General features: G+C 60.1%; 1 protein-coding gene across 1 annotated transcript in view; it reads left to right on the plus strand.

The window, feature by feature from the left end:
- Positions 1 to 2,701: 2,701 nt before the first annotated feature.
- Positions 2,702 to 11,006, plus strand: part of LOC103262188 (CD9 antigen-like) — a gene marked incomplete at both ends in the record, with an annotated part of 9,818 nt that continues 1,513 nt past the window's right edge. Inside the window, 3 exons of the mRNA XM_021713253.1 lie at positions 2,702 to 2,842; positions 8,841 to 8,938; positions 9,594 to 9,668. Of these exons, the coding sequence (XP_021568928.1) occupies positions 2,702 to 2,842; positions 8,841 to 8,938; positions 9,594 to 9,668 (314 nt within the window). The remainder of the gene's footprint in view (positions 2,843 to 8,840; positions 8,939 to 9,593; positions 9,669 to 11,006) is intronic.

Below are 11,006 nucleotides of genomic sequence, written 5' to 3' on the forward strand. Positions count from 1 at the left end.
AAAGAGAGCCGGCTCCTGCCATGGGGATTTCTGTGCCGAGGAGCTTTTCGTCATAGTCCACAGTTTCCTCCTTGGCCGCCCTGGGATTGTTTCCATCCTTTCTGATGCGACCGGTTCAGGAGTTTTCCTGGCACATAAGGAGTTGGGGAAGTAACTTCATCGTCGGGGGAGGTGAGAACACTTGGGGTCATTCCGGGGCGAACACAAGCCTGGAGCAGAAGGGACTGGAGCACTGCCTCCGCCCTCTCCCGGGGAACCACAGCAGCATCCCCCAGACCAGGCGAGGGGAGGACCAGGGTGGGCGCAAGGTCATGCTGAGGACTAACCAGAACTGAGCTCTGCCCTTGTGAGTGGGAGCTGAACGCTGGGTACGCGGGGACCTAAGGACGGGACAGCAGACCTGGGGACTCCTAGAACAGGGAAGGGTAGAGGAGGGCAAGGGTTGAGAAACTACCTGTTGGGTGCAATGTTACCACCTGGAACCTCGCCATTACGAATTATGCCCTTGTCTCAAACCTGCACATGGACCCCTTGAATCTAAAATATCTTTGACCTTGCGATGGCCGTGGCAGTTGACGCCCCCCAAAGGTTCACTAAAAAATCTCTGGCCAGAGGCAGATGGATTAGTAGGAAAAAAGGCATGCACATTTATTTCATGTGTCTGTGTGGGAGCCTTCAGGATGAAGACCCAGCTTCCCAGAAACTTAAATGCCGTCTCCAGGCTACAGGAAGAATGGAAGCTTGGGTTCCAGGTATGACGGGGGAGGGGCTGGAACTCTCTGGAAGGGCGACAAGTGACTGCGAGAATGAATGGATGGTGAGTCAGAATGACCTGTGAATAGTTCTCTTTGGCAAGAAGGTGAAGGAGCATGGACACCGAGGAGTGGGCGAGACGAAGTTTGTTGCGTGACGGGAACGCTCTCGGCAGCAGAAGGGGACCTGAAACAGGTGGCCGCAGGAGGCTGAGCTCGGGGTTTCTGTGGGTTTCAAAAGTGGAGGTGTGCGCCGATGGGTCGCAGCAAGGATTGAAAGTGCACCAGCCTACTTGGTCAGCAGTAAAGACCAGAAAGTGGCGTGACAGTGTAAGCCCGTGGAAAGGGGAAGCAGGAGAGGGAAGGTGCACGGGCCAGGGAATAGGTGTGCTCGTTTAGGTTTGTGGGTTTTTGTCTGGAAGTTTTACCAGGGACCCTCGCTATCCATTGCCTAACCCATTTCTTTCTTCCTCTTTTCTTTTTTTTTTTTTTTTGAGTTGGAGTCTCACTCCGTCACCCAGACTGGAGTGCAGTGGCCACTCCCGGCCACCGCAGCCTTGACCTGCTGGGCTCCAGCGATCCTTCCGCCTCAGCCTTCCAAGTAGCTAGAACTACAGGCGCACGCTACCACGCCCAGCTAATTTTTGATTTATTGTAGAGATGAGGTCTCGCGAAGTTGCCCAGGTGAATCTCGAACCCGTGGGTTCAGGCAATCCACTCACCTCAGCCTCCCAAGGTGTGGGATTACAGGCTGAGCCACCGAGCACGGCTTCTTCCTCCCTTCTTACCTATCCTAGTCCTCATGTACGTGGGGGTCCAAGCCACATATCTCTTCTAACCTGGGAGTCTTCCCACGGGGTCCTCCAGCCCCTGATGTGGCGATGCTGTTGGGAGAACCACGGTCTGAATAAGACTGTCGGGGCAGGTCCAAGGGAGAGAGGGAGACCATGCTTCTCCCCCAGGAAGCAATGCTCTGTTGATTTTGGATTAAGCCAGGAGACTCTCCCTCTCCTGCCTGCCTTTTGTGGATGAGAAAGGAAACCTCACCCGCATTTGAACTCAGAACTCTCGGCTTCATTTTTTTCTCTTTTTTTTGAGTTGGAGTCTCACTCTGTCACCCAGGCTGGAGTGCAGTGGCCGCTCCTGGCCACCGCTGCCTCGACATGCTGGGCTCCGGCGATCCTTCCGCCTCAGCCTTCCAAGTAGCTGGAACTATAGGCACGCACTACCACGCTGGCTAATTTTTGATTGATTGTAGAGACGGGGTCTCGCCAGGTTGCCTGGGTGGGTCTCAAACCCACGGGCTCAGGCAATCCGCTCCCAAAGTGCTGGGATTACAGGCTGAGCCACCGAGCCCAGCTTTTTTCTTTTTTGAATTGGAATCTTAGTCTGTTTCCCAGGCTGGAGTGCAGAGGCACGACCATGGCTCACCACTGTCTTGACCTTCTGGGCTCAGGTGATCCTCCTGCCTCAGCCTCCCAAATACCTGGGACTACAGGCACATGCCACCACGCCTGGCTAATTTTTGTAGTTTTGTTGTAGAGGTGGGATTTCTCTATGTTGCCCGAGCTGGTCTCAAAGTCCTGACCTCAAGCAATCCTTCCGCCTTGGCCTCCCAAAGTGTTGGGATTACAGGTGTGAGCCACCACGCCCTACTTCTTGTTTCTTCTTTGGCATTGTGGGATGCATCCATAGTATTATATGTAGCCATAGGTATCCATTTCACTGCTGTCTCCTGTTGTGTATAAGGACCCTATTTGACTGCTGGACCACTGGTAGGTCATTGTTTTTCCCAGCTTGCTGATATTTTCAGCACTTGGATTGGTCACACACCCTCCATTGGATTTTGATACTACCCAGTACATGAGAGGGACAGAGGCCAAGGGCGGCCCCTGAGTCCTTTGCAAGTCTTACCCTTCCTTGCTAGGGGACCCTGTTGTCCCTGGCAGCAAGAACTCACGCCGACGTCCCGTATGTCTTGCAGCTTGCCGGGATTGCAGTCCTGGCCATTGGACTATGGCTCCGATTCGACTCTCAGACCAAGAGCATCTTCGAGCAAGAAACGAATAACAATTCCAACTTCTACACAGGTGAGGGGGAAGACTCGGGGCATCCTCCAACTTTGGAGACTCCGTGTTGACCCAGGGACTTGGGCCTGGGAAGGACTTTCTCTGGCTACACCGGCCAGTCTCGTCTCTTTCGAGTTGTGTGGTGGTGCCCGTGACTTTGCACTTGACTGATGTGGTTCCTCTCACGCTGGCTAAGGCGGCGTTCCGACGTTCTCTGAGGAGACGTGGGCCCCGCCATGGTTGCACCCATTCCTGAGGGCTTCAGGACCTCAGGCCCCATCCCTGATCACGTGACTTTCGGAGGCTCTCCTGGTCACAGGGCTCCCTCGCCTCCCTCATGTCCTTCACCAAGGCCTTTCCTCTGGGATCTGCGGTGCCAGGAAGAAGATAGACAGCCCCTGGCCCCACAGCTCAGATAGGGACTCTGCGTTCAGCAGACCGGCCTCCTGGAAACATGCAGAACAATAGGAGATGCCAGGAGAGACGAGCCCAGCCCTTTGGACCCTGGTGCTAGGGCTAGTGCCATGGAGTTGAGTTGTGTTTCTTTCCCAAGCTGCTTTTGCTTGAGGGGAGAGGTTTCCAGTGTGAACCTGCCTGGGATCCTTGGACGTGCACGGGTTAGTAGACACATGGGCCCCTGGGCGTCTTCCAGACCATTCTGTGCCTCTTGCTGCCGTGTCCGCATGGAAGAGTTTCTCTCAAAGTGCAGGAGCCGGATGACTGCTCGGGGCAATCTCCCGGTGCCTGCGAGTCCAGACTCAGGCTCTGCTCACTGCCCAGCTTGGCGGGGGGAACATTTCATTTGCAAGAAACAAAGAAAGCCCCTATTTTTAGGAGGATGCTGTCATGTCATCGGGCTCAAAGTGTAAGTTTGGCCACTTCCTTCCCACCCACTAAAGAAGTTATTTTTACAAAGTAGTTATCTCCCAGGCCGTCAGGGAGAAGCAGGGCTGGCGGGCTGTGTAGACCTTCCCTTTCACTTCTAAACCGACTGGGAGATTCTTTAAAAACAGCCTGTTTGGTTGTATAACCCCAGAGCCCTGTAGATAGTTGCACTGGTTTTACGGCTTTCTGTGGTTGTTAGTTGAAGTGTGGGGGTACGTCTCCCTGTTGACCGAAAGAAAGTGAGGGAAAGAAAAGCACAGTGTGTGTGTTTTGTCTTAAAACACGCAGAGTTTTTAGGGAGCAGGTTTCCATGGCGCCCTGACTTGTTTTAGCAACAGAGCGTTTTTGTGAGTCTGCGCACGCTTGGAATGCTGGCCTGTAGGTGGAGGAGGAGGGGGTAGGTGCGGAGGGTGGACCCCTCCACGCCATGTTACACACGGGAGCTGAGGGCTCTGCCTGGGGAGGGCGGGTCTGCCCGCAGGTTTCCTAAGCCAGAGCCCAGCGGATGCCCCGTGGGCCTCTCAGAAGAGAGGCTCAGTCCAGCCGTTGTCCTGGCCGCTGCTTATAGCCTGGTTTTTCTTTGCTGCTGTCCAGGCTCTTTGCCTAGTTCTATATCTCCTTTTAGATACGTGAGGTGAGTCTCACTGGGAAGGGGATGGAACCGGGGGGAAGACAGGAACGTTTTGCCGCCTGCCCTGTGTGACGCACACTGTCTCACCTGTGTTGCTATGTGACTTAATCCTTCAGCTCTGCCAGGGGCATGGAGTGATTTCCGTCTCAGAGAAGAAACTGAGGCTTAGTGAGATTAAATGGCTTGCCCAAACTCATGCCCCCTCAACAGGCAGGGTCAGGATTTGAACCCGGGCCTAAGAAGCTGCTTCCTGGATTGTCTGCCGGGCTGTGAGGCCTCCCTGTGTGGGATTAGAAGGGTCTGTACTGACTGGCGGCTCCCCGTGGGTAGGTGGGTAGGGCTGCCTGGACCGTGTGACTTGACTCAAGCTGTAGTGGGGGAGGAGTCCCCCCAGCGGTAGCCCTGGCCAGCTGATGACAGGTGGGAACCCCTCACCGGGCGGCAGGGGAGAGATGGCACCAGTTGGAGGAGACCGAGCTCGCCTCCGGGAATCTGCCAGGATTCAGATTCGCAGGTCACTCCAGGGCCCTCTGGAGGTTGGTGGTCCTTGAGGAAGAGCCCAGGAGGGTGATTTGAAGGCACAGTCACAGAGAAACACAGAAGTCTCCAGCTGGGGGCTTGGGGCTGCTCCTTCCTTATCCCTTTGAGAGAAATATGAACTTTTACAGCGGGGCCTCTGTGGGAAAAAGGGCCGAGCTCTGGAGATTTCACTCTCCAACAGTCCAAGGCACGAATGTGATGCCAATGACACCAGCGCAGAGGCACCCTGGGCTCTGCCTGGGTCAGGCTGGCAGGGCATCTACTGAGCCTGGGAAAACAGGGCAGTTGTCATCGTGGGCAAAGGGCCAGGGAGGCTGCACACTGTGTCCCCTTCCCCACGAGTCTGAGCTCAGCCTTCTGTACTGGCCTGAGCCCTCTCCCAGCACGTGAGCTTGAGCACCAGCCACACCCTGGCTGCCTTTCTGCCGTCATGGGTGGCTGTCCCAAGCACGGGGCCGCTACGGTGTGCGGGGCGACCCTTCAGGGAACCTGAACGAACCTCCCCGGAGTCTTTTGTCTGGCGGGGCCACGGTTCACAAAGCGGAGAAAGTGTGCAGGCCGGGCAGAGCAGCAAGGACAGAGGAGTTTCTGGCCACCCAGAGGGCCAGCAGCCTCGCCCAGGCCTTCTCCAGTGCAGCCCGGAGACTCCGCCCAGCGGCATGATCTCAGCCCAGCCGCGGGCCTGCTGGGAGCCGCCTCTTCTTGGCCCCAGGCCAGCGGCCCGTCCTCCCGCCCTCCAGGTCCACGGCCAGTGAACAAGGGCACCTGGGGGCTCCGAGCAGAGGCCGGAGACGTCCCCACCCCAGGCCCAGCCCCCTGTTCGTGACAGGCTGCCTGTGATGTTCAGGGCACGCCGCAGTGGCGCTCAGTCCGCTGTGGCCCGTCCTGGCTTGTGACCTGGCACGGTTTTGTTGAGACCGCCTCGTTCTCCCCATCCTGAACCCGGCATGGCTTGCATCCCGGCTCCTCTCTGAGGCAGAGCATCATGGAGCTTGGCACGTGGAATTCCACTTGGTCGAGAGCAGCTGCACACACACACGAGGGAGAGGAACCAGGAGAAAACCGAGAGGGCAGACGCAGGGCTCCCCGAACCCTTCGTGGAGGCATGTGAAGATTAGAAACTGGCCTGTCGGAGGCCAGAGGCTCTGCCAACCTTTCTCCCCACACAGACACGGGAAGCGCTGTGTGCAGGGTGGAGTTGGGCAGTGACAGGCGCCTGCTGTGTCCTCCCCCGGCCTGAGCTGAGGGCCCTGGGGACAGCGAAAACCTCCGTTCCCTTCCTGTGTGGAGGACACCACACCCCCCTCCCGATGCTACCCTGCTCTTTCATTTTTTGACGAGGCCAAAATGTCAGCGTGAAAAAAGTGGAAGAACCAGCCCTTGGCAGATTCCTCCCGTCATCCTCGGGAAGGCTCTGTCACGGGAGGCTTTCTCCGTGAGTCAGACAGAAGGCTCCGTTCGCTGCTTGCACCGAGGGGAGCCCTGTGTCACTGGTCGTCCCCAGACTTTTCACAAGCTTGGGTGCCGGCGAGGAGTCGCCCGGCCGCAGGGCAGCCCCAGACACCCGGTTTGGGAGCAACCCAGGCCTTGCTGTCGCTCCACGACTTCCGGCTGGGCCTGCTTCCCGGTGGGCAGGTGGGCCGTGCCGTAGCCCGGCGACCGCTGCTGACGTCCCTGTGGACAGCTGCAGGGGCGCTTGACTCCCCCGACCAGGGGGGCCCAAGCAGGCGATGCAGACCTGCAGCGTCCCCGAGATTTAAAGTTCACGACAGACACCCTGGATGTCAACACCGTCCCCTGCTGAGCCCGAAAACAGAGCGTGTCTTCCTTCTGTTCGAAAGTGCCCTTCCCTGGGTCGCTCTCTTGCTGCGGGTCCGACTCTGCTGGCCTCTCAGGGGGCCGGGCCTGGGAAGCAGCTTTTGGGCTCCGGGAGGACAGGTCCGTCTGCTCGCCCCACCCCTGTGTCTCGGGCTTGCGCGTCCTTGTGGTCTCTTAAACCCCCCGCCCGAGCATTCAGCCCCTGCCGAGGGGTGCAAAGGCGCGACCTCACCTTCCTCCCTCCTCCTCCTGCCCTGACGGGGTGGGGAGGCACGGGGTCGCCCCCCACCCCAGCGGGTTGATGTTGCTGTCAGAGCTGAGGCCGCCCCCCAGTTCCAGCCCGGAGCCCACGGGGCTCGACTGCCTGGAGGTCGGGACTGGACTCCGGGACAAGCGACATCTGTCCCCGTGCCCAGTCTTGGCCGGCATGCACAGGAACAATGCCCATATTCACACGACGTGGACGTTGCCGGGAGCCCACGTGACGTGACATCACGACCGATGTGGGCGAGCGAGGGGCCCCGGCGCGCCCCGGTGCTTCTGCGCCGCCCTGGGCCTCAGCTGCGGGCGGCTGACGTTGTGTTGCCAGAGCCTGGGCCCGGCACTCGGTACGGATGGGGACACTGAGTCACCCTCCCCTGCCGAACGTCTCGCCGAGTGGCGTGCTCTGGGTCATGCGGAACATCGTGGACCCTTGCTGCCCCTCTGGCCCTGTCAGGGCTGAGGCCGCCCCCCAGTTCCAGCCCGGAGCCCACGGGCTTGACCGCCTGGAGGTCAGGACTGGACTCCAGGACAAGCGACATTTGTCCCCGTGCCCAGGGGTTCTCCGGCCCAGTTAAAGGACAGCAGGGAGAGAGCGGCGCGTGCCTGGAACTCACCCTGCAGCTGTTGGTCGCGCTGCCTGTCCTTTGTGTGACTGACACGGACAGCCAGGGGCACGAGTCACGCACATGTGGGTGGTATCCTGACACGGTATCACTGACTCCCTCCTGGAGGGAGGCTCCGTCGCCAACGCTTTTTCACAGAGAAAACTGCACAGACAGGAGTCTTTCCTGGGGCCACTGAGCAGGTGCCATTAGTTAGGTTAGATAGAACGTGCCCGCTGAGAGGGAGCCTCTGGCCTTCTCCGCCGGTCCCCATGGGTGCTGAGAGGGGCTGGCCCCACGGGACAGCCGTGGCTTCTCAGGGCATCACTGTGGGGCGGCCCCCGGGCCGTCCTCCGGTGGGCTGTGGGGCGAATGGGGGTGTCTCCTCTTGGTCCCTGTCCCAGGAGCGTGATTGTTTGGGTGTGAACACGAGTTCCAGACGCCACTGCCTTGGCCCAGGCGTCCCCATCAGCCACTCTCGTCGAGGCTGAGCAAGGGTGGCGGTACCCGCCCCTGAGCAGGGGGACCCTTTCGCCCCCAACCCGGAGCAGCGAGCTGCGACTGTGAGATGCCTCTGGGTGCTCTCGGGAATCGTGACCTTTTCTAGCGCCCGCCTCTGTGGCGGGACTGGCCAGGAACTGGAGCCCCAGGGAGCGAAGGTGTGGCACCCAGGCCCCTCCGCAGCGAGTGGCAGTGTTGGGACCCCGGCCCGGGTCTCCCGCCCTTGCACAAGAGTGAGGCGCGGGAGCTCTTGCCGGTGGGCGTGACGGACGGCAGGCACCCAACCGCCACCCGCTGCCGGGTGGGGAGGCGTCCCTTCTGGATCGGCGGATGCTGGCGCGGAGGACAAAGCTGGACGAACAGGGCCCGTCCTCGAAGCTTGCTCTGTAGCGTTTGCTGTGAGCCGAGGCCCAGGGAGGTCGGCCGAGGCCAGAAGTCACCATGTCTGGGGGTCGCGTTCACCCGCTGGAGGGATTCTCGCGGCGGCAGCAGCTGGCTGAGGGGACCCGGTGGCATCCCGGGAGAAGCTGGGCTCCGGGAACAGTCTTCCTCTGAGCTCAGGGCCGGGGCACCTCCGGAAAGGCTGAGGGCCAGGCGGGAGCAGGCTTGGAGGAGGCTGGAGTGGGGAGCCTGGGGGGCTGTGCTGGGAAGGGAACCTTCTCCCCGTGGGAGGCAGGGAGTAGACAGGCTCGTGTCCCACCCACCCAGGAGAGCGGACTTGCCAGGGCCGCCAGCCCGAGCTGACGCCCCCCGTGGGGTCCTTCCCTCCGCCCCGCAGGCGTCTACATTCTGATCGGAGCTGGGGCCCTCATGATGCTGGTGGGCTTCCTGGGCTGCTGCGGGGCCGTGCAGGAGTCCCAGTGCATGCTGGGGTTGGTGAGTCTCCCTCCCCGGCCCAGAGCCGCTCCCGTCCCAGCCCCGCTCTAGCCCGAGACCGCGGCAGGCCGACCGCAGAGCCGAGGCCCGGGAACCCGGTGGGGACTGTCCCCGGGGCCTCGGCCGTCCTCCGCTCCCCTGCTCTCCTTGCTTCCGGTCCCGCCAGACCAGGTCCCTCCCCATGCTGGGCATTGCCCCCCCAGCCTGTCCTGTCACTTCCTGGCGGCAAGGAGATGCCAGGGCTGTTTCCCCTCCAAGGGCTTCCCCGAGTCCGCGGGTCCCTTTGCCTTCTCTCCTTCTTTCAAGCCCGTGGCGATCTCTCTCAACTCCCCAGGGTCTCACCCCTTCACGTCCCCGTCTCTGGGTCTCCGGGGGTCGTGAGTGGGTCGTATTTTATTGCTCACGGCCTCTCAACCGGCCCCTTGTCAGTCCCAGTCCTGCCTCTCTGTTCCCCGCCACGGGCACCCTCTCTGGCCACAACACTCCCCCTGCCCTTGGCGTGACCCCCCTGCTCTGGGACTTCCCCCCGCCCGCCTGGCCGGTCACGGGCCCCAAATACCCGTCCCCGAGAACTGTCGTCCTCCCGGTCCTGAAGCGCCTCTGACTCTCCCGGTGGCGGCTGGCACGTTCCTCACCCGCAGCCTCTCCCCTCCAGTTCTTTGGCTTCCTCCTGGTGATCTTCGCCATTGAGATCGCAGCGGCCATCTGGGGCTACTCCCACAAGGATGAGGTAGGTGCTTCCTGTGGGGCCTCCCTGGGTCTGGAGGCTCGGGGGTGGGGCAAGGGGGGAAGGTGTCCCGCCGGGGACCGTGATGGGCTTCGGCCACGAGCAGCCCCTGGTTACCCACAGTTCCACATGCCGTCAGGGCAAGGGTGGGCGTGTATACCGCCCTCTGCGGCATTGTGCTCTGCTGTGTCCTGGCTCCTAGATGTTGAGGAGCCACTCTTTGGCGTGTGTGTGTGTCTGTGTGTGTTGTGTGTGTGTCCTGCCTGCCTGCCTGTGCGTCTCACACCCCAGCAGCCCTTCCCCAGCTCCTGGGAAGACCGCACAGGATCACTGGCTTCCTGTGACTTAGATCCCCTGCCTCCTCCGCAAATCTGTGACTGCACGTTCAAGTGCAGCCCTGGGTGCCAAGTGCCACGCACAGCCCTACGTGAGGTCCACAGATGCTCCCCCTGGGGCTGCGCTTCCAGGGACGTTGCCGTCTTGTGTGGGAAAAAGACATGCATCTGACTAGTGTCATAGAAATGATATACATTCAGTGTCCCGTGGGATTTGGGGGGGGCTGGGTAAGGGAGACTTCCCCTGGCTTACCGGAGAAGGGAGCCCTGGCCTGCACTTGGAGCGAGAGATGAGATACAGGGCGAAAGCTGGGGAGGCAGGGGAGTTCCTGACCGGGTCTGAGCCCAGCCGAGCGTGGGCTTCCAGAGGGAGGCCTGAAGAGTTTGGGGCCTGCATGGGCAGCCGGGGAGCAGTGTCTCAGGAAAGGCTCCTTGTCACATCCAGCTGGAAGGGAAGGGAACCCGGATGCTGGAGGCAGGAGCCTTGTTTTAAAAACTGCTCTCCGAGCGGTAAACAGCTGCTGCCATAGTGGTGGGAGGGGATGGTTCCAGAAAATGCCAGAAAGATGAGGAAGGACAAATGCTGGGTGTTGGTCTGTTACTGGATGTGGGAGAGTCAGGGACACACGTGCATTAAATTGCGAGTGAGAGGGTTGAAGCATATGTCCCCCGTATAATGTCACAGTAGCTAACACTGCTTCCAGATTTCCACTGCTCCAGACAGAGAGATCTAGCCTGCGGTATCTCATTTAAATCCTCGTGGTTTTATATGAGCCGTAGGGACTGTTGTGATCTCCCACAAGTGCAGAAACTGACAGAGGTTGGTCATCTGCCCCAAGTCACGCCTCAGGGAAGACAAAAAGGAGACGGAGCCTGAAGAAACAGCCAGGTCAGGAGGGGGGTTTTCTGCGGTTATCGTCCTTTAGAGTGAGCAGATTGAAGTAAGAGCCTGCCGGGCTCGGTGGCTCAGCCTGTCATCCCGCGCCTTTGGGAGGCTGAGGTGAGT

Source organism: Carlito syrichta, unplaced genomic scaffold, assembly GCF_000164805.1.
Source record: "Carlito syrichta isolate Samal-C Ts95f unplaced genomic scaffold, Tarsius_syrichta-2.0.1 Scaffold304378, whole genome shotgun sequence".
NCBI classification, from domain to species: domain Eukaryota; kingdom Metazoa; phylum Chordata; class Mammalia; order Primates; family Tarsiidae; genus Carlito; species Carlito syrichta.